The 26,162-nt window shown below is 54.5% G+C and overlaps 4 protein-coding genes across 6 annotated transcripts in view; 1 reads left to right on the top strand and 3 right to left on the bottom strand.

Annotated features, from left to right (window-relative positions):
• Positions 1-1,793: 1,793 nt before the first annotated feature.
• On the bottom strand, positions 1,794-10,618 carry DHX58 (DExH-box helicase 58). Of its 2 annotated transcripts, XM_004390308.2 has the most exons (13): positions 10,538-10,618; positions 10,141-10,309; positions 9,760-9,961; positions 9,193-9,383; positions 8,316-8,432; positions 7,603-7,729; positions 7,182-7,373; positions 6,287-6,540; positions 5,608-5,757; positions 5,360-5,521; positions 4,076-4,266; positions 2,924-3,020; positions 1,794-2,582 (listed from the first exon to the last, which is right to left on the bottom strand). In XM_004390308.2, the coding sequence occupies exons 2-13, from the start codon at positions 10,306-10,308 to the stop codon at positions 2,400-2,402; spliced, it is 2,034 nt and encodes a 677-aa protein (XP_004390365.1). In that variant the 5' UTR covers position 10,309; positions 10,538-10,618; the 3' UTR covers positions 1,794-2,399. The 2 variants fall into 2 exon arrangements, with proteins under 2 accessions (XP_004390365.1, XP_023581029.1); XM_023725261.1 differs by lacking the exon at positions 6,287-6,540 and having other exon boundaries at positions 7,625-7,729.
• Positions 10,619-11,132: 514 nt separating this feature from the next.
• KAT2A (lysine acetyltransferase 2A) lies at positions 11,133-21,645 on the bottom strand. Of its 2 annotated transcripts, none has more exons than XM_004390307.1 (18): positions 21,255-21,645; positions 20,994-21,117; positions 20,500-20,645; positions 20,303-20,392; positions 19,842-20,023; positions 19,552-19,743; positions 18,539-18,645; positions 18,241-18,351; positions 18,015-18,151; positions 17,710-17,918; positions 17,374-17,500; positions 16,367-16,477; positions 15,772-15,915; positions 15,333-15,447; positions 15,190-15,226; positions 15,047-15,110; positions 14,828-14,912; positions 11,133-11,839 (listed from the first exon to the last, which is right to left on the bottom strand). In XM_004390307.1, exons 1-18 carry the CDS (start codon positions 21,591-21,593, stop codon positions 11,646-11,648), a joined length of 2,514 nt encoding a protein of 837 aa, XP_004390364.1. In that variant the 5' UTR covers positions 21,594-21,645; the 3' UTR covers positions 11,133-11,645. The 2 variants fall into 2 exon arrangements, with proteins under 2 accessions (XP_004390364.1, XP_012415138.1); XM_012559684.2 differs by having other exon boundaries at positions 11,231-11,839; positions 18,015-18,154; positions 21,255-21,593.
• A 1,388-nt stretch (positions 21,646-23,033) lies between these two features.
• On the top strand, positions 23,034-23,565 carry HSPB9 (heat shock protein family B (small) member 9). Its single transcript, XM_004390346.2, has one exon. The coding sequence runs from the start codon at positions 23,034-23,036 to the stop codon at positions 23,505-23,507; it is 474 nt and encodes a 157-aa protein (XP_004390403.1). The 3' UTR covers positions 23,508-23,565.
• A 723-nt stretch (positions 23,566-24,288) lies between these two features.
• The window catches only part of LOC101354649 (ras-related protein Rab-5C), a 25,116-nt gene continuing 23,242 nt past the window's right edge, over positions 24,289-26,162 (bottom strand). Inside the window, exons 3-4 of the mRNA XM_023725265.1 lie at positions 25,726-25,886; positions 24,289-25,221 (exon numbers count right to left, since the gene is read on the bottom strand). Of these exons, the coding sequence (XP_023581033.1) occupies positions 25,106-25,221; positions 25,726-25,886 (277 nt within the window). The 3' untranslated portion in view covers positions 24,289-25,105. The remainder of the gene's footprint in view (positions 25,222-25,725; positions 25,887-26,162) is intronic.

Genomic DNA, 26,162 nt, shown 5'->3' with positions numbered 1-26,162 from the left:
TAGATGAGTGACGATGAGCACTGGGCACGCCGAGTCAATGAGGTCCTCTTACTCCGGAGACCTCGTAGTCACCTTCCCCAACCTGTTCTCCTTAGCTGCGCCCCTAATGTCCGGCTCTGTCATTTCCCACCCCTAGGAGCCAACTCCTGCATCAAGGAGAGCCAGCCGGGACCCTCTAAACTTCCCAGCATCGGTGTGCAGAGCCAGGATAGGATTGTCCTCATTGTCCCTAAGGATCCTCCAGTTTTAAGACAAGGGGACAGAATAGGTAGAAGCTGCTGCCTTACTCTCCCGCCTGCCCTCAAGGTCCTCAGCGCGGACCAGCCCGAGTCGCTGACTTACCTGCGGGGCAGAGACGGAGCCCGCCGCGGCCACCTGCTCTCGCGCGCTCCGGAGCGCAGTGCCTGGGACTGGCGGGGGGCGGGGACTGGCTCAGGGGCGGGGCCTGGGAGGCAGCGGCGCCCCTCCCCTCCCAGGGTCTCCGCTGGGTGGGGCGGGCCGGCTGATTCAGGCGGGGAGTGAGGAGGAAGCTTCCGGGCCACTAGGGAGGGTCGGGTGCATGGTTTTTCCGAGGGCTGAAAAGTTAAGACACCTCCTTGAGGACCTCATGAAATTCCCTCCTGCAGGAAGCCTGCCCACGTGCCCTGGAGCCAATAGCTCCATATAGAGACCCCTCAGAGGAAGAAGCAAGACCAGAAACCCCTCCTTGCCGAGTTCCCCCTTCCATCTGAGCTCCCTTCTCAATAAAGCTCTCCCAGCCTGGTAAAGTGGGTGGGAGATAGGACCCCCCCCACCACCACCAAAGGTAGGGTTCGTGTCCAGTAGCCAGCTGTGTAGAGACTTAGACCACTGGGGGGGGCCATTATCCTCGACCTCTCTCGCTGCAACACGCCCCCCACTCCGCCCCCAACGCCCGCTCAGGTCCCTCAGCTGTCACTGTTTAGCCCTGGAATGTCAGGCGTCTGGACTCCGTGCGTCCAGCCACATTCAAGGCCACTGAGTTTAGCACCCCTGGGCCTCTGTCCCCTCCCTCTGCTCCCAGTCGCTAATTTTATTGACCTGTAAAAGGCACGTTGCTGGCAAGGGGGATAATAACTGAAAGACAAGGGCCCGGGAGATGGAGGTGGAACAGGAGGAGAAGGGCTGTTCCTGCCGCCAGGGCCAAGGGACACTGGGAGATTGGGAGGAAGAAGGGCCCTGAGAAAGACAGGTACACAGCTCCCGGGGATGGAGGCCAAAAAGACTGGTGCTGGAATTTTAGGCCTCAGACAAAACACTGATTGAAAGAAGATGATGCTGGGGGAGAGGAGGATGTGCTGTTTTCCATACACCCTGAGGCAAAACCAAGGATGCAGCAGGAGGGGAGGAGGTTAGATGGCAGGAAGGACTGCCATCCTGCTCTCAAATCTCTGCCCTAGCCCCCTCCCTTCCTCTAGAAGGTGACTCCTGCCTGCTGGGCCTCTCTGACTACAGAAATAGCCCTTTCCCTAAAGAATCAACCTAGATCTTGCCTTTCTTTTTCTTTCTTTCTTGTTAAAATGAGAACAGAAAATTTAGGCCTTTGCAACTCCCCCTACTCACATACCTACCTGAGCTCCTGAGCCCACACCTCAAATCCTGGACCCCCAGCCCAGGAAAGAACCTGGAAATTAGGATAGGATGAGAGGGGGGCACTGGGATTGGGGCCTATTATGGGGTGGAGGGGACAGAATAGCCTCACATTCATGATGACCTCAATTTAGACTTTTGATGCTCTCTCCAAATAAGGTTATACATATAGCCATAAAGCGGGGTGTTAAAACTTTATTATTAAAAAAAAAAACCACAAAGCAGATCAGTGGATGGGGAGGGGCAGAAGGTAGGGATTACAAAGCGGCATGAGGAAATGGTTAATGGTGATGGCCATGTTCATTATCTTGATTGTGGAGGACCATACCTATGTTAAAATTTATCAAACTGCACTTCAAATATGTCAGTTTATTTGATGTCAATTATATCCATGAAGCTGTTTTTAAAATACTATAAATTAGCTATCCCATTTTTTCCATTTGTCTATTTTTAATTCATGAGGAGCTTCAATAAATGGAAGTGATCATGGCAGAAATGGGTTGACAAGCGGCCAAGGGAAACTGTTATAATTCCTAGTACAGCATGGTGGCCCCCTGCCTCAGTTTCCCCCCAACTCCATCCAGTGCATAGGAGAGTGGGTGTGAAGCAGGCTGTGGCCCTCCAGCTGCTTCCTCAGTGAGGGTGCCGGAGCCAGCCTGGCCACCCAGGGTTCCTCTGTGGCTGGACAGCATGCAGCCCCAAGTTGGTGACTCAAGGCGAAAGATGGCAGCTGCTGCAGACTCTACTGCCCCCTGCAGCCTGAGGCAGGCACTGCAGCGACAAAATGGTCATTACAGGGACAGGTCCCGTAGGTTCTGAGCACAGTGCTGCACGTAGTTGAAGTCAGGCACAGGGAAAGGCACGCGGGACCACTTCTTGGCCTGGAGCCGCCCACGCGGGGTCTCGAACAGCATGCTGCGGACTTGGAGCACTGGTAGCTTCACTGACTTGTAGATTATTTGCAGACCCCAGGCCTGGAGGTGGGACAGAGAGGGCAGTGTCCGGGCTTCTGGCCCCAAACTGGGATTCTCTCCTCAACCTGGGGTTCCATGAATAGGGGGGCTGTGTCTCCCATCTCAGACTGAGAGCTACCTCTTCCATCACATAGTGAGCGCCCTAAGACAGGGGCTGAACCACCCTCCTCAGACTGGGGGCTCATGAGACAGGGGATGGACATTACCCTCAGACTGGGGGCTCCTGGGGCAGGACTGTCTCCCCCATCTCGCTGGGAGCTCCCTGAGGGGAGGGCCTGGGCCTCCTCCCTCAGACTGAGGGCTGAGGATACTAGGTCCTGAAACACAGCCCAAGTACTTACCTCCCCACAGTTCCTGCAGCTAATGGTACCCCCAGGGCTCCAGTCCTTGAAGTCTCTGTCTATGACCACAGGCTTCTGGGAGACAGTATAGTAGATCCTGGAGAGGAATGGGGGTGGCTACGTGGGGGAGACCTCATGGACCCTTCAGCCCCAGATCTCATGCCCTCCTGCTTGCTGAATCTCCTTCTGGGCCTTGGGCCTTCCTGCCTCCTGGGAGTCATGAGGCACAGGGGCTTCCCAGAGCCAGAAAATCCAATCTTCAATATTTCTGCCCGTGCTGCCTCCACCCCACTCCCTACTGGCCAAGTTCAGGCCTCAGCATTACCTACGTGCATGATATCAACAGCCTCCAACTGGATATCCCTACTCCCTCCTTACTCCCGCCCCCAATCTATCCTTCTACCAACTGCCAGAGTGATCTTCTGAAAATGTAAATGGACTAAACTTTCAGGTTTAATCTTTAAGATCCTCCATAGGCTAATGTGTCTTCCTTCTGAATCTTACCATCCACAACCCCTTCCACTCAGGTCAACTGGAAGGACTCCTGTCTTTTTGCTTTTCATCATCCTTGCCTATACGCATCTTCTCATTTTTTTATATCCAAACCCAACCCATCCTCCAAGACCTAGTTGAAATTCTACCTCCTCAAATGACAGAACCTGGGTGAAAATCCTTGGCACAGCGCCTGGCACACAGTAGGTACCTAATAAAGTTATTTAATGAATGAATGAATGGGGAACAAAGGTTTTGTGAAGGGGAGATGGTTACCCCCTAGGGAGCAGAGAATGGGGGATGGCTCCAGGAGAGCCAGCCCCTCTTGAGGTCCTCAGAGTATGTAGGACCAAAATACCTGGTACCCCTTGTAGTCCTTCAGCATCTGGTGTCCTGAATTCTAGCTCTTGCTCAACCACATAGTGGCTGTGGAGCTTGGACAAGTCACTTAGCCTCTCTGAGCCTCATTTTCCTCACCTGCAAAACAGGCAGTGATAAAACCCTGTCTAACTAGGCTGTTGTGAAAATGCAAAACCAGGATCTATTAAAATGCTCTTCTACCTCCCAAACCCTCAAGAACTGTATAGGTGGGGGGAGTCTCAGTCCCCCATCCCACCACTCCCTCCCCTTCATCCCAACAGCCCCTTCCACGGGCCTCACGAGAAGTTGGGGTTCACGTTGACATGGTGGGCGCCCTCCACCTTCCGCAGGTCACTCCCGTGGCCCACAGCCACGGAGCAGTTGATGCAGAAGAGCCGCACACGCTCTGCCAGGAACTGCTGCTGCCGGCTCAGCCGCTGCTCTGCTTGGGCTGCCCGCTTGACCAGGGCTTCCCGCTGTAGGTCCCGGATCTGGGGCAAGAGGGAACATCTGGGCATGGCTGGGGCTCAAGAGACCCAATCTCAGGAATGCCCCCAGAGGGACAAGCAAAAAACCAAAATCCATTGCCATTGAGTCAATTCCAACTCATAGTGACTCTATAGGACAAAGTAGAACTGCCCCACAGGGTTTCCAAGGAGTGGCTGGTGGATTCGAACTGCCTACCTTTTGGTTAGCAGCCAAGCTCTTAACTACTGCGCCACCAAGGCTCCAAACGAAAAAAAAAACAAACCCGTTGGCATCGAGTCAATTCCTACTCCTCCAAACTGTTGTCGAGTCAATTGCAGCTCATAGCGACCCTATAAGACAGAGTAGAACTGCCCCATAGGGTTTCCAAGGAGCGTCTAGAGGATTTGAACTGCCGGGCTCCCAAATTTCCTCAGATCATTTCTACCCAGAAAGGACTTTCCTTAGCCCCCTGGCACTTTTGGAGCAAAAGATGATCGCAGGGGGAGGTAGGTAGCAGTGGGAGGGGATAAGCTTTCCAGATGAATCTATGCCCCCTCTTTGGAGAGTTTCATGCGAAGTTGCTTCTTTGAACCTGACGCGAGTCAGACAGATCACCCAGGGGAGGGTGAACATACAATTTTTTTTGCTCAAACTGGGACACTTTTGAGAGCAAAAGGGGGCATCATTAATAACTACACTGCGACTATAGGAGTAAAGAAGGAGTATCCTGGGCGAGTCTGGACACTGGTGACCCTGCCTCGGGGGAACTGCTGTAAGTCCTGGTTCTAGACTTACTCTGTACATGTGTCTTTGCTTTTTTCCCCTCACCTGTTTCCAAAACGGCTGTAAGCAGCTCTCACAGACACAGAGTATCTGGTGACAAGGATAAATTAAAAGCCCTGCACAAGGCCTGTTCCCAAAGCCTCTTGGAGACCAGCCATTGTCTTCTCTGGCTGTCCCACCCCTGGCCTCACCCCCTCCCTCTATTCAAACCTTCCCCAGGTGAGGCCAGCTTATTCTCAAGAGGAAGGAGGAAGCAGGGGTGTGATGTGCAGCCAGAGAGCTGTCCCTCAGCCCCAAACCTCCCTAGGGCCTGCAGGCTGCCCACAGACAGACCTTGGCCTGGTACTCGGCCTGGTCCATCTTCTGCACAGTGGCCACCGCTTGCTCCATCAGGGCCTCCAGCGCCTCGTTGGTCAGCTCTCGCCGCAGCTCTCGACTGCCCTTGGCTGCCACAAACGCGTACACACTCTGACCAGCCCGGGCACGGCCTCTCGCCTGAGGAGGGGGGCAAGGGAGGGGCCTCAGTGGGACTGGGGTCCCATGAAAGATCCTTCAAGTGCTGTAGGAGGGGGTGTGGGCACCTGGACCATGGAGATCTCGTTGGTCAGGAGCCCGTAGCGCACCACGACATTGCAGTGGGGTATGTCCAGACCCTCCTCAGCCACACTCGTGGCCACCAGGAGGTTCAGGATACCAACTCGGAACTTCCGGATCACCTCTTGCTGGTCCCTCTGGGGCAGGGCAGGGAGAAGACATGGGGGAGAAGGTACATGAAGGGGACTCAGGCCTACCTGCCAGCCCAGTCTCTCCTGGTTCAGCTCCTTTACTCATAATCTTGGCCCCTCTCCCTAGGGACACTGAGCCCCACCCCTCTCCCCAAGTACTCCCAGGCTCTTGACCATCTTCCCAGAGAACCATCCAGTCCCTATCTCCTTTAGGGACACTTAAGAGTCCCTGCTCCTCTACTCTAGGCACTTCCAGACCCTATTCTCTTCAAGGGACCCAGGTCCCTGATCCTCTGCTCTGAGAAACATTACCCACTTCTTCTCTCCAAGGACCCCCAAACTGGGGGGGACCTTCAGCACTGGGGACCTCAGTGTTCAGCCCTCTCCCCCAGCTCTCTCCCTCTGCCCTAGGGACATTCAGTCACCCCTCTCTCCTGGGGTCTCCTTGCCCCCATCTCTCTGCACTGCTGACCCTGTCCCCTCCTTCTCCTCCAGGAACTCCACCAACCCCAGCTCCTTTCCCCCAAACCCACACCTGGGTCATATGGATGCCCTGGCTGCTGTTCCCCGCCCCGATGAGCAGCTGGGCCCTGATGTCCACTGTCTGCATTCTGGGCTGCTGCTGGAGCCAGAGCTGGAGGGAGTGGGCACTCTGGCGGGTGCGGGTGAAGATGATGCCCCGGGGGTTGTCGGAGCTCCCAAATTTTTTCTGCAGGATATGTTCCAGCAACTCCAGTTTCGGGTTCTCTGGGCTGTGAGTGGCCAGGCGGGTCAGCTCATTTTTGTGAGCTGCCGGAAAACCAGAAACAGAGGCACAGGACTCAGGCCTGAGGGTGGGCAGGGCAGTGGAGGGCTCACTGGGATAGGGCTGCAGGAGTACAGGGGGTGGGTACAGAGGATATCTGCTCCTGTCCAGGTCTCCCTTAGAGAGCACCAGGACCATGCAAAAGGATGCCCTCTGTTCTGCCTCAAGGTCTGCCCTACTCCAGGGCCTACAGTATAGAATCCTTTGTTCACATACCTCAGACCTGCACTCCCTTCAACCTAGCTAACAGGTTGACCCTTGACCTTTCCACCCTGGCCTCTGCCACCCAGGATTGACTCTTGATCTTGGGTCTCTTCTGAAGGATCCTTGACCCCAGGCTGTGATGAGGACTCTAGCCTCCAATTTCACCCTCTAACCGCCTCATTTTCCCAGTCTAAAGGACTTTCAGGGACAGTTCCAATTAAATGATTTTTAAAAATCTTTGCCAATAATGTGAATTAGTTTTCACATCTATGTAAACCTTGACAAATGGGAAAGTAAATTTTTTTGTTATATCCACAACCTTGACATTTGATTAGAAAAACAAAGCCTCAGTACCCTCGCCCGCTCCTGTGCCAGGCTGGCCACTGACCACTCGTCTAGTCCTGACCTTCCTGTGGCTCACCATCGAACAGCGCCAGCAGCCAGCGCTCGGCAAGCAGCACCTGGATCTTAGTGGCGCGCTCCCTGTCGTAGAAGTCCTGCAGCGCGTCCAGGGCGTCCACGGCGCGGACTGTGTCGTGGATGAGCAGCGCGTCATTGTAGCGCCGCAGATGGATTGCACACACTCGCCGCTCCTGGAGCCCGGCCTCAGCCGCTGCGGATAGGGGTGCGGGGTCTGAGCGCCCACAGCTCTCGGTCCTGCCCACAAGCCACGCCCCTCCAGACTCCGCCCCTGGACGGCTAAGCCCCACCCCCTAAAGGCCTGCCCAGGCAGGCCCCGCCCAATACGACTCCGCCCTTGGAGGCAGGCCCAGCCCCTGACGCCCCCGCAGCCTCGCCAGTCACCCCCGCAGCCTCGGCCTCGCCCCGGTGTCCCTTCTCACCCTCCCGACTCAGCTCCACCACCTGCTGCTCGTACATCTGCGTCCCGAAGTCCCGGCTCAACTCGGGCATCTCCAGGTAGTCGTGGACTTGGTCCATGAGCTTCTTCAGCAAGTCCCCAAATGGGTCCTGGGCAGAAGGAATGATGGGGCGAGGATATTCCTATACACACCCAGCGGGGATGCTGACCCCCTGTGACTCGGCGCCGCTGTCTCTTAATCTGAGAGGCGAGAGAGAACTCCGGAGGGAGGCCGATGGGGGTGTGAGAGAGTCCTGGCTGGAGGCAGGGGCCTGGTTCAGTGCCTGTGTTCCTGCTGTCTCCACGTGCCCTTGGGCAAAGGGCCTCCCTGCTCTGACCTGGGCACGGTAGGGTGTCATCGTTTCCTAGCCCTGTCATAGCAGACACCAGCAGTGCACGCACCGAAGGAGCGCTTGGTACAGCCTCAGGACAAAGTGCCCCTGCTTTATGGTTTGCAAAGCACCCAACAGTGTGTCCAGGGCCCTGGCAGACACCACAGTGGCTTCTGAGTCAATCCCAACGGCAGGCCGTTGGCATGGCTTGTATCTGACCCATTTCACAGAACCGGGAAGTGGAGGCTCAGAGACATAAGGAAACCACCCGAAGTCACATAGCTAGTGAAGGGTGGAGTTAGGCTTCCACCCAGGCACACTAACTTTACACCAGACCCCACCCCCACCTCCCACCCCCATGCACCTGGCTGCGCTGTTGGCAGAGATCATACTGTTTGCAGGGCTGGCGGATGTGCTCTTGCAGCTGGGGTTGGTGTTCCTGGGGTGACATGATGCGCCACGTGTCCAGGTTAGCACAGAGCTGGGGACAACAGAGAGGGGCTCACTGGAATGGGGGGGATGGGAACAATGGGCAGAGCTTTGGGGCAGGATGGGTCCCAGCTGAGGACAGGGAAGCTTGGGGGCAGGGACACTGGGGGTAGGGATTCATTCATTCAACAAATATCTATTGCTCGCTCTCTTTGTACCAGGCACTGTTCTAGACACTGGGGCCACAGAGGAACTTAGCATAGAGTTGGGGAGACAGATGATAAACCAGTAAAGAACAGAGTGAGAGCATTTCAGACAGTGCTGAGAGCTCCGAGGAGACTAAAAGTGGATAATATGATAGAGTGCAGAGAAGGTGATCAGAGAGCATCTTTGAAGAGGCGAAATTTAAGTTGCTCCCTGACATTTCACTTGTTACTAGCCAGGCAAGTTCAGGGGAAAGGGCGTTCCAGGCAAAAGGAATGACAAGTACAAAGGTGAGAACAAGCCTGATCTGTTCAAGATACAGAAGGAAAGCCAGTACAGCTATAGCAGGAGTGAGGTGGAGGAAGTAGAAAATGAGGTTGGAGAGGGAGGCAGGGGCTGGATCACATGGGGCTCTGTAAGCTGGAGTAAAGAGTTGGGAGTTGATTCTAAGTGCAACAAGAAGCCACTGGAGGCTGGGCCTTGGGTGAGGAAGGGACCAACCCTGCCAGAGGGCGCCAGGGTAGGGCTGGTGGGCGTGGGCAAGGGGCAGGGTGGCCAGGGAGGTCCCTGGTGGGCCTGGTGAGGGGAGGGTCAAGGGGCCAGCTGACCTGCAGGACGTGGTCGATGGCTCCACTGAGCATGGAGGCCCCGCCAGTGCCTGGGGAGGCTGTGAGACCTAGCACCTGGGGCAGGGGCCACACTCTCCGGAGTTTATGCTCTAGGTACCGGCTCAGGATGATGTTGTAGACAGTGTCTTTGTGTGTGTGGTGACACTCATCCACCACAAGCAGGGAGAAGTCTGAGGAAGGGCACATGGGGAAAAGTGTGACCTACGTTTACAAAGCCCTTCCTCTCATAAGCTTTGCTTATGTAGCCCCCACAACTCATCTGAGAATTCCTTCCTCCCTTTGTGACTCACAGCCAAGCCTCAGGGAACGAGCCAGGCGGGGAATGATTTACCTCCATTTTACAGATTAATAAACTGAGGCTCAGCTAGGGGAAGGGACTTGCCCAAGGTCCTGCAGGGAAGCCAAGTCTGTTTCCACTACAGTGTACGCTAAGGGCTGGTGAATAGGGAACCCTGCCTTCCACAAAAACAAAGAAGGTTGCCCTCGTGTCGGGCAGGCGGGGCTGCCCCAGGTGCTCACCCTTTGCCCCCTGCCCACAGCCCTCACCACTGAGCTCCACGTGTTCCTCCTCCTCGGGGCTGGTCAGTGCCATCTGCAGCAGCTCAGCTGTGCAGATGAGCAAGTCATGGCTACGGGCCTGGTGGCCGAAGCCAGCCCTTGGTCCCATGTCCCCACTCAGGGTTGCTATGGCCCAGCGTCCATCCAGCATGCGGCTGAACTCCTCACGATGCTGGGTCACCAGGTGCACCTGAGGCGGGGAATGAGATGGGGAGAGGAAGCAGGATCGGGGCCCAGAGGTTTGGGGAGGAGGCAAGGTGGCCCCAAGACATGGCTAGGGGCTGGAGTGGGGTGACAGGTGAGCTGAGGGATGGCTGCAGCAGCTCTGATGTTCTGGAGGCCCCACAGAGGGGAGGGCAGGTCACTCACCCTGTTGACCAATACAACCACCTTGGCTTTGTCCACAGTCTCTAGATGTCTTTTGGCCACATAGGCGGCTGCCCGGGTCTTCCCAGCGCCCGTGGGCAGCCATATGATGATATTCTTGCCCTCCAGGGCCGGCATGATCACCTCCCACTGGTAAGGTCGCAGCTCCATTCTGAGTACGGCAAGGACTCAGACCCACTGGCCCTTCTGGCCCCCTCAAAGCTGCCCTTCCCCGCCCTCCAACCTGTGAGCAGCCCGGTCTGGGGAAGAGACCTCCGTTTGCTCAAGGAGCTATTTGGCTTGCGGGGGCAAGGCAGGGCACTCCCAGCACCCACCAGGAGCATCTCTGGCCAAGAGGGTAACACAGACTACACTTGCCCCTGCCTGGCCCGTGTCTTACCTGCACCACCAGGCCAGCTAAGGGCAGCTCCGCTCAGCTTAGCCTGGATGCCGCTGGGCTGGCCTCAGAGCTGGGAAACGGAAACTAAAACTGAGAGGAGGAGCCAGCGGGGGGAGGAGCCAGCAGGAGCTGGAGCCTGAGCATAGGAATTCCCCTTAGAAATCTCCGGTCCCTGCCCCCGACCCCGGAAAAAACAATGTACCCCGTGCTGGGGTTGGGGGGGTGGACGGACAGAAATGTGGCTCGCAAGGTGGCACACTTTCATTCCTCCTGGGTCCTGCTACGCCCTCCCCCACCCCCCTTTAAAGCCAGTTGTAACCACGTTCTCTCCAGGTTAAGGCAGCCTGGCTGAGCTACCGCCCCTATTGCCCCAGGTACTAGGGTCAGGAGCAGCCTGGAGCAGGGCGAAGTGGTAGGCTGCAGCCAGGGAGGTCCCACTGCCCCAAGAGCCCAGGACTGAGCATGAGACTTGCCACCCCAGCATAACCTGAGGCTTAGTGGGCTCCAGCCTGTGAGAGGGTACTGGAGCAGCCAAGGTCAGACTACTAAGTCTGGGGACCATCACGAAGAAAACCACACGCAGGGGAAAAAAAAAAAAAAAAAAGCTTTATTGTTCCCTCCAAGGGATTAATGCCAGGGAATGAATAGTACCCATGTCCCCCACCCCTGGGGGACAGAATGACAGAGGAACAGTGCAGGGTGAGGCATGGCCCCTCCAGTCTAGGATGAACTTCCAACCTCTGAAGCCCACCCAACTCAAGAGTCAGTAGTCCTAGCCCTAAAGGGAACAGCCAACTTGGGCCAGGCCCAGGACTCCGAGATGCCATAGCTCTGGAGGAACCAGGTTTGGGGCCACCAGGACTGGGCAGGGTACATCTTCTGCCCACTAGCCACACTAAAGGAGCTGGGCCCCAGGCCCAGGAGACCCTCCCCAAGGTCAGATACAATGAAGGGTGGGACAGAGCTGCAGACTTGAGGGTGCCTACTGGTCCGGAAAGGGCTGTGGGCACCCTGCTGGAGTGCCTCCAGCTGAGAATCAGGGAGCCAGGGGATCCCTAGGGGTCAGATCAGAATCCGAGGGTGGGATTCCCAGGTCCAAAGTCAGGGATTACTTGTCAATGAGCCCCCCCTCCTTGAGCTTGAAATAGAAGAACTTCTCCAGGGCACTGGCGCAGCGGCAGTACTCGCTGTCTGGGGGGTTGTACTCGCGGCAGTTGGCAATGACCCGCTGCAGGTCCGCCACAAAGAGCTTCCGGGTTACGTAGTAGCGGCTGCGGAGCCGCTCCGTCATGGTTTTCAGGTCTGGGGGTCAGGAGACAAGCACAGACCTTTAACTTAAGAGGCTGAGAAGAACCTATGATCATCAAAGGACTTTTATCAAAAGAGTAAAAAGACAACCTACAGACTGGGGAAAAATCTTGCAGAGCGACATATCTGATAAGGGTCTAATTTCCAAAATAGATATAAAACTTCAACAGCTCAACAACAAAAAGACAAATAACCCAATTACAAAATGGGCAAAGGACATGAACAGACACTTCACCAAAGAGGACATTCAAGCAGCCAACACTCACATGAAAAGATGCTGTCATTAGCCTTTTTTTTAAAAAAAAAAAACAAACCAAACCCGTTGCTGTCGATTTTGACTCACAGCGACCCTATAGGACAGAGGAGAACTGCCTCAAAGGGTTAAGGCTGTAGTCTTTCCTGGCAGAAGCAGACTGCTACATCTTTTTCCCACAGAGCAGCTAGTGGGTTCGAACCGCCAACCTTTAGGTTAGCAGCCGAGCCTACTTAACCACTGCACGACCCGGGCTCCTTTAAAAAACAAAAAAAAACCCACTGCCGCAGAGTTGACTCCGACTCATAGCGACCCTACAGGGCAGAGGAGAACTGCCCCATAGGGTTTCCAAGGAGCGGCTGGTGGATTCAAACTGCCGACCTTTTGGTTAGCAGTCAAATGCTTAACCACTGCACCACCAGGGCTCCAGGGCTCATTTAAGGAGTTGCAAATCAAAACTACAATGAGATACTGTCTCACTCCAGCTAAAATGGCAATGATTAAAAAAAAAAACAGAAAACGACAAATGTTGGCGAGGACGTGGGGAGATTTCTTATCCACTGCTGGTGCTACAACAGCTATGGAAAACAGTATGGCAATTCCTCAAAAAATTAAAAACAGTTATCTTATTATCCAGCAATTCTACTCCTTGGTATATATCCTCGAGATCTAATAGAAGAGACGCGAACAAACATATGCACACCTATGTTCATTGCAGCACTATTCACAATAGCCAAATGACGGAAACAACCTAAGTGACCATCAACAGATGAATGGATAAACAAAATGTGGTATACACATACAGTGGAATACTACTCAGCCATAAAGAAAGATGAATTCCTGAAACATGAACATGGATGGATGAACCTACAGGACATTATGCTGACTGAAATAAGTCAATCACAAAAGGACAAATACTGTATGATCTCACTTTTATAAAGCGGCAAGAACAGCTATCTATACAGAGGCCAGTGTTCATTGGTGGTTACCAGGAGTGGGGAGTAGGGGTAGAGAGAGGGATTCATTCTCTAGAGAGTAGTCATTTTTAATTTATGGTGATGGGAAAAGTAGCACCGAATGTGGGAGAAGTGCGCACAGTTTAACTAAGGTAACACTAGGTTGTACACACGTACACACGTACACACACACACACACACACACACACACAAAGGATGTTTTGGTAAATGCTATGTTATATATAACTTTGCAACCACCACCACCAAGATATGTGTGTGTATGTATACACATGTGTATATATAGATATATGTATACGTAGGTATATATGTATACATGTAACTAAAGATCACAGAAACTGATACTTCTTAGACATAACCAATCACCTCATGGGATAAGTTTTCTTGCTTTGAAGACTTAGGGTCATAATCTTGTGAGACAACTTGGCCAACTGGTATAATGCAGTTCATAAAGTTTATGTTCTACATCTAGTCCACTGAGTAGTGTCTGGCATCTTTAAGGCTTACAAGTGGCCATCTAATATGCAACTATTCATCTTTACTCATCTGGAGCAAAACAGAAAGAAGGAAACTCAAGACTCAGAGAAGGAACCAGTCTACAGGACTATCTACATGAACCGTGGACTCCTCTACCCTGAGACCAGAAGAACTAGATGGTGCCCAGCAACCACTACCTTACATTCTGATCAGGACCATAATACATGGATCCAGATAGAAATGGAGAGAAATGTAGAACAAAACTTCAAGTTTAAAAAAAATGCAGACTTATTGGACCCACTGAGTCAGGATGAATTCCTAAGACTGTTGCCCTCAGATATTTTTAAGCCTTGAACAGAAACTATCCCTAGTCATCTTTCACCTAAATAGCAGGTAAGCTCATAAAGAATATGAATGTCACCCCTGAGTACTACACTCTTTTAAAAAACCACCTATGTGAGACTAAATGGTCAACAAATACTCAAAAGCATAGATGAGAAGGTTGGGGGGCTGTGAGACTAGGTGAATGGGAATGGAACAACTAGAACAGAAATAGCTGAGAATGTTGACACAATGTGAAGAATGTAACCAATGTCACTGAACAACATGTGCAGACACTGTTGAATGGAAACCTGTTTTGCAGTGTACACTTTCACCTAAAATACAATAAAATATTAAAAAAGGAGGCTGACGGGGATTGGACAGCCCCCATAAAACAAAATGGGACTAATGAGGCACAGCAGTCCAGGGACAAGGACTAGAAGGCAGAAGGGGACAGGAAAGCTGGTGATAGGGAACCCAAGGTTGATTAAGGACAGTGTTGACATGCAGTGGGGTTGTTAACCATTGTCACAGGGCAACGTGTACTGTTTAATGAGAAACTATTTTGTTCCATAAAACTTCATCTAAAGTGAGAATAGCAGCACAACTGGTAGAACGTAATCCATGTGACTGAACTGTGCATGTACAAATTTTTGAAATGGTGTATCTTTGGCTATGTATATTTTCACCAAAAAAAAAGATCAAGAAGGGAGAGGGTTGACATGTCATGGGGTTGTTAACCAATGTCATAAAACAATGTGTACTGACTGTTTAATGAGAAACTATTCTGTAAACCTTCACCTAAAGTACAATAAGGAAAAAAAAAAAAAAAAAGGCTGAGGGGAGAAGGTGGGCCTGTCTGCTGGGGTGGGCCACAGGGGGCTGGATGGCCCAGTGAAGGTGGGAGTGGGTTTACGGGTGGAGGTGGAAGGAGAGGTTAGAATGGAGCATGCTCACCAATGGGGAAGCGGATGACCTCGTAGTAGTCAGGGGCCTCTGACTTCTTCACAGGCTCCATGAAGGGCCAGGCACTGGGGTGTGACTGCAGAGAGAGCCAAATGGGGGCCAGGGCCACTGAGGCCCCACGTCCAGCCCGTGTCTGCTACCCCCCTCCAGACTGGGTCATAATGCCACAGCCAGGGACAGGGACCCCCAAAAGGAACTTGGTCTCCCCACCTTGATCTGAGCCAGCAGGTTTTTGAGGGTTGTGTAGAGCTGGTCAGGGTCCTTCAGCTCCTTCCTGCGGGGCGTGAGATGCCAAGTCCAACATGCCTGGTCCCCCTGCCTCCCCCAACCCACTCTCTCAACACAACACTCACCCCTTCTCCTTCCCCAGTGGCTTCCAGCCCGTCTCTCCTGCAAAGAGGGGAGAACAGCACTAAGAATGCCTTTCCACACCCCCAAACAGTGAGCCCTCCTGCTCCTTTGGCAAGCTGCCCTCCCCACCAAGATCCCTGCTCACGAATGCCGGGGACACTCTCCACAGGGATTTGCCTCACTCCCTCCTTGAAGCAGCTGAGCCCAGGGTACACCTTGCGGATCTGGGCCTGTTTACGCTCAATCAACTTCTTGATGATCTGAGGAAAGGAAGAGTCTGAGGGGTCAGCTCGAGCTCCAGCAACAACTCGCCCAGGACCACAGCCAGTGTGCACAGTGGGAAAACCGAGGATGCCCCTGCCACCGAATCCAGGTACTGCCCCCTCCAAGTTTCCCCTGAAAGGCAGAGCAAGAACCAAGGCCCTGGCCCGTCCCCACCTCACATGAGCACTTGCACATCCACATGGTATGCGTCCACACCTGTGCGCTCACCTCCCACATGCACACTCACAGAAAACTTTGGACATGTGTACATGTGTGCGTGCACGCACGCACGCACGCATGCACGCACACACACACACGACCTCCTTCTGCTTCTTGATGATGTGGGACAGCTCCGTGTAGGGGATCCGGGGATTCAGCTCACACTCCATCAGGGTTGCACCCTCATAGTCCTTGATGTAGCCCAGGTAGCGGCTCTTGGGCACCTTGATGTCCTTGGAGAAGCCCTGCAGGTGGATGGTTGTCACCCAATCTGTCAGCAAGCGTTTTCCAACTTTCACAGCCCCTCTGCAAGGAGCATCTGAGGGGCAGAGGGTGCCATGTTCCCCCCTTCCCAGCTCCTTAACCCCCTCCCATGGCATCCGACACAGTGCTATGCACACGACAAGGACTCAATAATCTGTCCCTAGAGAGGTTTCACATCACCTGCCCCTTCCCAACTCACCCAAGAGCCTCCTGATTCTTCCAGCCTGCCCTACTCCCCGCAGGACCCTTACTCTTCACTGGGGTTGCGTCAGAAGGGAGGAAGATAGGCACTAAGGACTTCCTTGCAGGTGGGGGAAACAACATGGGACGCAAAGGGACTCCCACTCCATCCACACAAGGAAGCTAGCTAGACAGAACTACCCTGGCCCCAGGCAGCAGGCAGGTGGAGGGTAGGGTGAGGCCGACGGTCACCTGCTTTTTGAAGTAGCCGATAGCATACTCGTCAGCGTAGGTGAGGAAGTACAGAATGTTGTGTTTGATGTGATACTCCTTCAAGTGGTTCATCAGGTGAGTCCCATAGCCCTGCAGGGCGGGGGATCCAGGCTTACGACGGGGGACGGGGCAGGCCTGGTGTTGCAGAGGCCTCAGGAGGGCCCAGAGCCCAAAGAGGAAGGGAAGATTAGAAAAGGGGGAGGGAGTTTATGGGAAGGAAAGCGAAGGGCACAGGATGACCAAGCACCTGCTCTGAGCCAGGCACAGTGCTTGGCACTTTACAGACCGATTCTCAAGTTAACCCATGAGGTGGGTACTACTACCTCCATCTGACAGAAGAGAAAACTGACACTCAGCTGTATTAAGAAACATGTCCAATGTCAGGCACCAGCCACAGCAGGGCCAGAATCCGAATCCAAACAGGTCTGATTCCAAACCAGGAAGCTGGTGTCCACAGGCCACTGGCTCCCAGTCTCTCGGCCTCAAAACTGGGGGAGAGGGGGCATCACAGGGGGCCTGCTAATCACAACATCTGAACCCCAAAGAGACACTGTTTCCCACATGTTGGGACCAAGGAGGCACCATTCGGTCTTTGGAATCAAGCAGATCTGGGTTACATAAAACAGGAGACCAAGGGACCCCAGTAGTAGGTCAGCTGTGTTAGAGGATAGAACCCAAGAATGGTACCCAACGCCAGACTACTGTAAAAATTACTAATTTCCCAAAGTATATAAATGGGCTTGGGATGAAAAGAACACAGGTCCATTTAAAAGTGGTGTTGATTCTTGGGCTCCATTAGTCAACAGGTGTTTTTTTAATCTGCCGTTCTCAGAAGTACAACTGCCACCTTGTGGGCATGGGAGGAACTGTCTGGCCAACAAAAGAGCTCTCCAAACTGGAAAGGGTTGAGGTCTGTGCATCACCACATCCCGCTGCTCTGACCTGGCCCAAACCCAGCAGCCCAGAGGCAGGGGCACTATGCTCACCTTGACCTGCTCATTTGAGGTGACGGCACAGAAGACAATCTCCGTGAAGCCCTGGGTAGGGAACATGCGGAAGCAGATCCCACCGATGACCCTCCCATCCTTGATCAAGGCCAGAGTCTTGTGCTTCCTGAGAGGAGAGGGGGTATATCACAGCCCCCACCTATCCACCAAGTGCTCCCTAGACCCCTACAGCCCTGGAGGTCTGCTGCATTCAGGGTTGAGAACTTAGGATCAAGAATTCCCAAGGTTGAAGGGAGAAGCCGGGGGAGGGGTGGGGAGGCTAAGGAGGACCCTGAGGTACGGGGCCTGGGCGGGGAGGCTCTGCCGGCAACGCACGGGTCAAAGACGAGACGGGCGATGTACTCCTTGGGCATGCGCGGCAGCTGGTGAGAGAAGACGTTCTGCAGCCCCACAAGCCAGAGCAACACCCGCCGGTTGGCCTTGGGTGTCAGCGAGTTGCCGATGACATGGAACTCAATAATGCCACGGCGCTCCTCCAGGCGGGCGGTCTCATCCCGAGCTGCGTTGGCTGACAGCAGGCTGGTCTGGGCACCAGAGGAGGGGTGGTGAGCCAGGGTCTCAGGTTGGTGAGGGCCCCATTCTCCCCATTGACCGTAGGGCCAGCAAGCCAGGCTGCCCACCTCAGGGCCCAGCATGGCCGCAGGGTCAGTGATGGTCAGCATGACCTCATTAACCAGCTCCATGGGGATGTCGCCCATCACACGCAGCCGCTTGGCATCCTCCAGGGTCAGGTTCTCTGGAAGCTTCCTTTTCTCACCTGCTGGGGGTTTGGCAAGGTATCCCAGGGGCAGCAAGAAGTTGGGGGAGGGGTACATGATAGTCAGAGGTCAGGGGTTAAGTACTTACCTGGCATGGGCTCAGCCCCTCCAGAATCCAGACTCAGGGAGCTGTTGCTGCCCCCACCCATGGTGGGGCTAAAGATGGGGGCACTGGGAACAACCGCTGCACTGACAGTAGCTGACAGACAGAAAAATCGGGACAGGGGTTTGAGGTTTGGGCAGGTTTCTCAAAGGGATCCAAGCCCTCCAACCCCGGATGCATTACAAGCCCTCCTGCATTTGCCGCTGCTGTCATTCCCAGCCCTCTCCTCCCAGGGGGGCTTAGCTCAGCCAGGAAGGCAAGCAGAGAGCCAGACAGCACATACCCGGGCGGGGCACCAGCTGTGTTCCCTCTGAGGGTGGCATGGTGAAGCCGGACTCCCAGATCGGAGAGTTTGCCCCGTAGATCTCCTCCTCCAGCATGGACAGGAATCTACGGAAGGGTGCAGGGTCGGTCCCACAATCCTACCCCTGCAACCAAGGGCGGAGCCCTGGGCCAGGCACCAAAGGGGCAGGAGGCAGAGGAAACAGACAGAGCTGCTCTCCTGAGAGAGTACACACCCTCTGCCTTCTGAGAACCTAGTCTGAAGAGGGAGGTGCAGCCCCCTGCCTTTGGGGAGCCCCCAGATGAAAGTAAGAGGATAAGACACTTCTAAGGCAGAGATCCAAGAGGCCCATTTCCTGACATGATGCGCAGCACAGGGGAAAGAACACAGGGAGATAGGGCCTGTGCAGATGCCACCTGTGTATATGGCCAGGCAGCACACTGAATTACCCTCAGCCTCAGTCCCCTTAGTATCAATGTGCAGCTCAAAGTCCATCCCATCCTGCCACCACTTCTTCCCACCTGGTGGTAGGAGGAGCCCTGAAGAGCCAGGATTAGTCAGGAAAGGCTTCTTGAATAGAGAAGTTATGAGCCAGGCTTAAAATGGGAAGAAGATATGGCTGAACAGAAGAAAATCTTATAGAAAGGACTAGAAGAGGGATGGAAATCTGTTTCACTTCAAGGTAAACTCTGATTTCTTGGAGTGCTGCTGGGGGAAGGATTCTGAGACTGTCCAGGCCCTGCAGAAACAACTAGTAATGTCTTCCACGGGCATGGGAGGGGGCAGCATTAGCACTTATGCCATGTCCCTGCCATTCCCAGACTAACACATACAAGGCAAATACTAGCAAGTTGCGTTTGGGCCAGAGCAAGTTTGCCAGGTAGACACCCAGATCCCAGAAGACTCATGGAGGGCAAGGAGGGACCACTCCAGGAAGCCTTCGCAGACAAAAGGGGACAAGAGCAAAGACATGAACTTGAGGCAAGGTCCTGAGAGGCCAGAATGAGCCTTACTTGGGGAAGTGGGTGAGGATGAGGGTCCTCTTCTCGGGCACCAGCTTGTCCTTCTCCACTCGGAACTTCTCTAGCAGCTGCCGGCGGGTAACTGTGAAGATGGAGCGGAGCAGGCTTCGCCCAAAGACATGAGTGGTCTCATAGCGGGGGAGGCTATCGCAGCTCTGAGGTACGTGGCAGTAACAGAGCCATCTGTGGGGGTAGGGGAGGTGGCAGGTGAGGGCAGAAACCACTAAGCCCAGGCTGGGCCTACACACCTCTCTCCCCATGCTACCCCTGGCCAGGCCTACCTGGTGTAATTGACTTTGTAGGTGGCCACATCCTCAGCCTGGGACCTCTGCCTGAATTGGGCAGGTGTCTCAAGCTTCCAGTAGTTAAGGCAGAGCAGAAACATCTTTGAGAGCTCAAACATCGTCTGCCGCTCCCGGGGAGCCAGATGGCTGAACTTGTACTGCACGAAGTTTAGCACACCCTGAGAAGGGCGGGGGGGAGAGGAGACAAAACAGAGGGTGAGGCGTGGGCAGACAGCAGGGGCTTCTTATCCGAAAGTAGGTACTCCCTGAAGGTAGAGACGAGGCTCTCCTCTCACTTTGGGGCTCTGTGCAAAGAGAAACTATGTCCCCCTCCCTACAAAACATCCTCCCTTCTCTGAACCTCTCTGCTATACTCAGCCTGAGGAGGATAAAGAACACAGGCTCCCCACTTCTCCAAGTTGCCCCCAACTTTCCTCTTACCACATTCCCCATCCTACCTGCTCAATATTAGGCTTCTCAAATGGGGGGCTGCCCAAGGACCCCTCCACCACAGGCCGGGTCATCTGCAGGATGCATTTCCGCAGAAGCTGGAGAGAAGAGGAAGGGGCAGGGTACCAGTCAGCACAGCTCTGAGCTGCAAATGCCCCATGCCTCACTTTCTTCATAAACCCTCCCTCATTTGGAGGAAGCTCACCTTGAAGAGGTAGAAATACACCTGCTTTGTGTCTGTGTCCTCCTCCTTGTGAACAGACATGAACAGATTCTCCACGTCTACCACCATCCCCAGAAGCCGGTTAATCTCATCCTCAGACACATTTTCCAAGTGGGACACGTGGTCAGCTGCAAGAAGGACAGGTGGTAGAGTTGGGAAGGTTGGGTGGAAGAGGTCCACAGGGGACTCCTTCCCCTCTTCATAACCAGCCAAGATACATTTTCGGCCCCTCTAACCAGTGTGACCAGCCAAGGAGACTGGCTGCTCGGACGTCAACCCTTGGGCAGCCCCCTTTCTCTTCTGGGGGGCCACATTTCCTTTCTCCTGCTTTGAGGCAGATACACTCCCAACCTGATCTCTCCTTAGGAGGCATCTTTGGTTTTTCAGAGATGAGGCTTTCTGGCACTTACAGCACCCTGTCCAAGCAGGAGTCAGCAGCTCCCCTACCCAAGGTCCGAGGGCGCTGCTTGCCTTACCCAAGGGGTGCTCACAGCTACGGCACAGCTCGCTCAGGTTGGCGGCTGGCTGCTGCAGGTCCATGCGGGGTGCAGTGGGGGGCTTGGGGTTTTTCCAGCCATTACATTTGCAGGTTTCATTGGCCTGAAGGCAGAAGGATCAGTCAATGACCCCACACCCAGGGGCAAGGAGCCGCTTCCCGGCCAAAGCTTTCCCCCATTCCCACCCAAGCCTTTGGATGCCCCAGGCCCCGCCCCTTTCAACGCAGGCCCCGCCCCCACCTTGCAAGCCGAGAAGACCCCTAGCTTCTCAAGCTTCTTGGCGCGCGGCAGTCCCCGGACTTGTGCTTTTCTCTGGCTGGCGCGCTGCTGCTGGCTCAGGCCAGGTCGAGCCGGATCCCCCCCGCTCCCGGTACCCCCACTTCCTACCCCGGGCCCCCCAGTCCCTGTGCTCCCGGCTGGGGCTGCAGCTGGGGCGGGTGCTGGTGCCGGAGTGGGAGCTGGAGCCGGGGCCGAAGCAGGGCTAGGGGCAGGAGTCGGAATTGGGGCAGGGACTGGGGATTGAAGGGGACGGGGCTGCGCGGCCGGGATCGAGGTTGGGACCTGGGAAGGTTCCGCCATGGCCTCCCCCGCAGCGGAGCGCAGCGCGGCGCTCCCAGCCCTAGGGCCGCATGGGCAAACGGCGCTCAGTGCGCAGGCGTCGCTGCACTGGAGCATGATGGGAATTGTAGTCTTCCATCGCCTCTCCCCTCTATCTCCAGCTTCCAGACTTTTCTGTCCTGTGCCCTGGACCCGGGCAGCCAAGTGAAGCCCGAGAGATCAGCCCAGATTGATCCCTCCTCACTTCTAATCCCTCTTGGGGCTTCTGCGATAGTAAAGACTGTCGTCCTCTTAGGGACAAGGAGGAGCATCCCAGAAAACAGAATCGTGGGTTCTGCCCACCTCCCAAGCCCAGTGGTGGAAGCGCTGGCCTGGGCCTGAGGTCGCGTTGGCTTCCCCGCACACCTCTCTCCCCTACGCCCCACCCCGGCAAAGGCCCTGCCCCACGTCTCCCCGGGGCAGAATTGCAGTTACAGAAGACATTAAGATTTAGTAACGCTTCTATTTCTTGAGCTGTGTAATAATGGTTACGTGAGTGTTCACTTTGTGACAATTCAACTGTATGATTTTATGCACTCTTCTGTATGTATATTTCAATAAGAGTTTATTTAAAAAATGCCGAGTGCCAGAGGCATGGCTGTGGTTACAAAGAAGGCTACTGAGTGGGGACAACGTGGCGGCAGAGGAGGACTGCTGCCTTTTCCTGGCACCGGACCGACTCTGGGAGAGACTCTCCTCCAGACTGAGTTCCTGAGGGCAAGGCCCGTGTCTTCATCTTTGTGGTCCTAGAGCCCAGCCCTTGTGCCACAACGGGCCCAGCGTTGGAGGAATAAAAGGCCGGAAAGACTCATCCATCTTCCAATCTTCACGGGCGCAGGAGAGAAGCCATTGTGCGTGGTCAGGGAAAGGCAGGACATCTAGAGAATGGATAACGCTAGAAGGCCACACTCCGATGGGGCAATCCTTCTTGTCTGCAGGCCTGATTCCTGCAAGATCCAGACAGCCCTCTCGCAGCCCGGAGGTTCGATCTGTTCTCAGGTCTGCGCCTGTGAGGCTCCAGGTTAGGGCTCCTGCAGTACCAGTCCAGTTCACTCACAGCCTCTGGCCGCCCATGGCCCCCTGACAGAGGCAGGGAAGGGCCCTAGAAAGGGGCAGGACCCAGTGTAAAAGCAGGAGATGGAGCGCCTAGGCAGCTGACAACCTGACCCTTGCGGGTAGGACGTCCATAGCTGACCCCGAACTCTACCAAAGTGAATCTCACCTGAGCGCAGCCGCTTTGCGGAAGCGAAGGGGACCGAGCTGAACCGAACAGAGCTGAGTAGGGCAGAGCGGAGGCAGCCATGCTGGGTGCGGGAAAGTCTTTTCCTCCCGGGCGGTGCCTTGTAAGCGCCCCCGCGCCTCTGCCGCGTTCTGAGCGAGCCCTGCGCTCGGAACGCGCGTGGATAGCAGTTGCTCACACCGATGCAGCGGGTTGGGACAGGCCTCTCCAACGAGAAGCAGGTGGCGGCGTTCCGGCGTCCCAGCGTGGCCCTCGTTGAAGAGAACCAGGTGGCCAGGCTGCCAGTGCGGCTGCTCAGAGACGATCCGGCGGCTGCGCAGGATGACCATGCTGAGGGCAGTTTCCAATTGAAGGTGGATGCCCACGGCTTCAACCCCGAGGAGCTGGAGGTGCGGATCGATGGCGGGCGCCTGATGGTGACCGGCCAGCAGCACCTGGAGAGCTGCAGCCCAGACGGGGGCGGCTTCTGCATGGCGCGGAAAATGCACCAGGAAATGCAACTACCGGCCGACCTAGATCCGGCTACCATGACCTGCTGCCTGACCCCCTCCGGCCAGCTGTGTGTCCGAAACCAGTGCCGGACGCTGCCTCCCCCGGAAAGAGGGCTGTCTCCAAGACTCAGGGGCCGCAGCTCCAAGGGTTCCAACCTAGCCTGAGCCAGTAAACAACCTCGGTGTGCAGCAGCCTTGTTGTCCGTGGTCTTTTCTGGGGGTTGGGGTCAGAGGAAGAGGAGCCGCAGCTACAGGGAGGCACCTCAAGGTGGGGGTCCACCAAGAATCAAGGCCTCTGTGGCCCTGGAAGCTGGAGGGGAGTGTTGCCCTACTCAGCTCATTTCATTGCTAGGGCCATAAGCCCTCAGCCCCCAGCAGCTTAGAGCTCCGGCTCCAGCAGGGAGCAGCAGAGGGCTGGGAGCACCCAAGCTTCACCTGGCTCCAGAACCAGCAGCGGGCCCTGAGAGACTGGGAAGGGATGGCTTGGACCTGGTGCGTGTGAGGTGGCGCTGTGGGGACACAGGTGGTAAGGAAAGCCAGGTGCGGCACTCTTGGCCTTATGACAAGCCTAACGTTGCAGAGGTCATGTATGTTCCTCTTTAGGGAAGAGGGTGAGAGTCCCATACAGGCCTGGTAAAGACTGTTTCAGAAGCCAACAGTCTTCAAATACAGAGTGCACATCACCCCCATCTACTCTAGAGGGGAGGGGGAAGCCAGTGCAGGACCCTCAGTTAAAACTTGGTGAGATTCAGCTGCAGGTCAGTCTGACCCCACCCCCACCCCACAGGAGATGCTAATAGGGCCTCTTTCTCTTGGTTACCATGACCACCAGCATGCCCTCACATTAGGAAAAGAAGGCTTTTGTTTTAACAAGATTCAGTGGTTCGTTTTAAATTAACATCAAGAAAACTAGAGAGGGCATGGTCTGATAAACTCTGCCAGAGAAAAGACAAGAAGACAAGAGCAAGGTCGATCGATCGGCTGACTATATTGACAAGATACTGATTGGTTACATGTTGAAGAAAACATACAATACAAAATACAGAAAAAGTTGGTTCCATCCCCCCCACTCCCCCCCTTACCCACCCGCCCCCAAATACTCATCATCGTGATTTGGTCAGAACAGGGCTCAGAGCCAGAGGTCAGGGTGACCAAGGGGGTGGGGGTGGGCAATGGGTTCGTGACTGTCACAGTAATGTGTGATAAGTAATTGTAGTAATGTTGTGGGTTCTCTCCCAGCCGGGGGGCGGGGTGCAGCCTGATGACAGCACGCTGGGGGAAGAGCTCATTCTCCTTTGCTAGCCTCCAGGGCCTTCCCCACCACCCCAAACGAAGCCCGCTCCAGACAAGGAAAGGGTGTGGATGCTCTTGCTGAGTCTGCTATTCAGCAAGAAGGAAAGGAAGGGTAACTGCTCCAGCCCCCTGCCCCCATATACAGGGGTGGCGGGCAGGGGAGCATGTGGTTACTACCAGCAAAGGAAAAGTGGGGGAGCAGTAGAAAGGGAAGGAAGTGGGAAGAGCAGAAGATCATATATATTAAAAAAGTGACTTAAGACTTAAAATTGAATTAGTATTTGTACAGAAAGGTGCAGGTGGAATAACTCACTCCGGCCTATGATCAAAATTATATGGAGAAATCATGGTGGAGCCCTCCCCCTGCCCCCCCAGCAGTGGCCCGGGTCGTTAAGTGCGATTGGTTAGAGTGGATTCCAGTCGGGTCGTTCAGGCGGAGGAGGTGGGGGCAGTGGGCAGGCAAGGGGGGCTCAGTTGCTGCAGCACTGGCTCCGGCTGGCTGGGTTGTTCTCCTGAAGGTCCACACCTCGGTTCCGGCCTGGAGCACCAGCAGCATTCTGGGGCTCGTTCTTGGGGAGCTTCTTAGCTGTTTGGGAGAAGAGGAGAAAAAATGCATTTGAGGCAGATACCCAAATACTCTCTGCTACTCCTACGCGAGTAGAAGCTAGCCTTCACCATTCAATCAGTGATCACTCACATATTGAAGGCTTTTACTTGCCAGGCATGTTCTGAGTGTTTCAGGAAACTGAGGCAAAGAGAGGTTAAATAACTTGTCCACGGCCACAGAGCTAGTAAGCAACAGAGCTAGGATTTGAACCCAGGCAGGATGCCTCTAAAGCCTAGGCACTAAAAAAATCCTAAGAAGTGGGTAGGGGGATGGTGATGACAGTCTTTGAAACGGGCAGCAAGCTGAAGTGTGAAGGAGTGAAATGTTGAAACACTGGCCCAGGCTTTAGAAGATTCTGGAGTGAACTATCTACATCGGGGAGTCAGATGAAGACAACCATTTTATCAGAATAGTGAAGGGACCCCCAGTGTCCTATTACAGAACAGCAGCCAGGCGATATGCCCTTGGTGGGAGGCAACTTACCTATTGCCATGAAAATTTCATTCACGTTCATTGCAGTCTTTGCTGATGTTTCCATGAACAGCAAACTGTTGTCGTCTGCATACGCTTGTGCTTCCTGGTTCGGATGGAGGTGAGAGGGGGTGGGAGGGAAATGTCGGCAGTTGGCAGTGGATGGGGCCCAGGATAAAAATCATCCCTGATCACAGTGCCTTATACACAATAGACACAGGCTGGACCAATGCAGGGCTATCAGGCTTAAGGCTTTTCTGCTCTGGGTCTCTTGAGACATCTGCCCCCCATCCCCATCCCCTGTTAGTTTAGCACCTCTCAGCTTACACACATCAGCAGATGTCTTACTCAGAGGTTTGTCTGAGATTTCTGCCTTCTTGGTCTTGAAATTACTAGGCTAGGAATATTTCTCAGAAGTTATTCTACAAAGACACTTGCACATTTGGACA

This window comes from Trichechus manatus, unplaced genomic scaffold, assembly GCF_000243295.1.
Source record: "Trichechus manatus latirostris isolate Lorelei unplaced genomic scaffold, TriManLat1.0 scaffold00294, whole genome shotgun sequence".
NCBI classification, from domain to species: domain Eukaryota; kingdom Metazoa; phylum Chordata; class Mammalia; order Sirenia; family Trichechidae; genus Trichechus; species Trichechus manatus.
The sequence above is the reverse complement of the archived record's forward strand: the minus strand, read 5'-3'. Positions and strand labels throughout refer to the sequence as shown.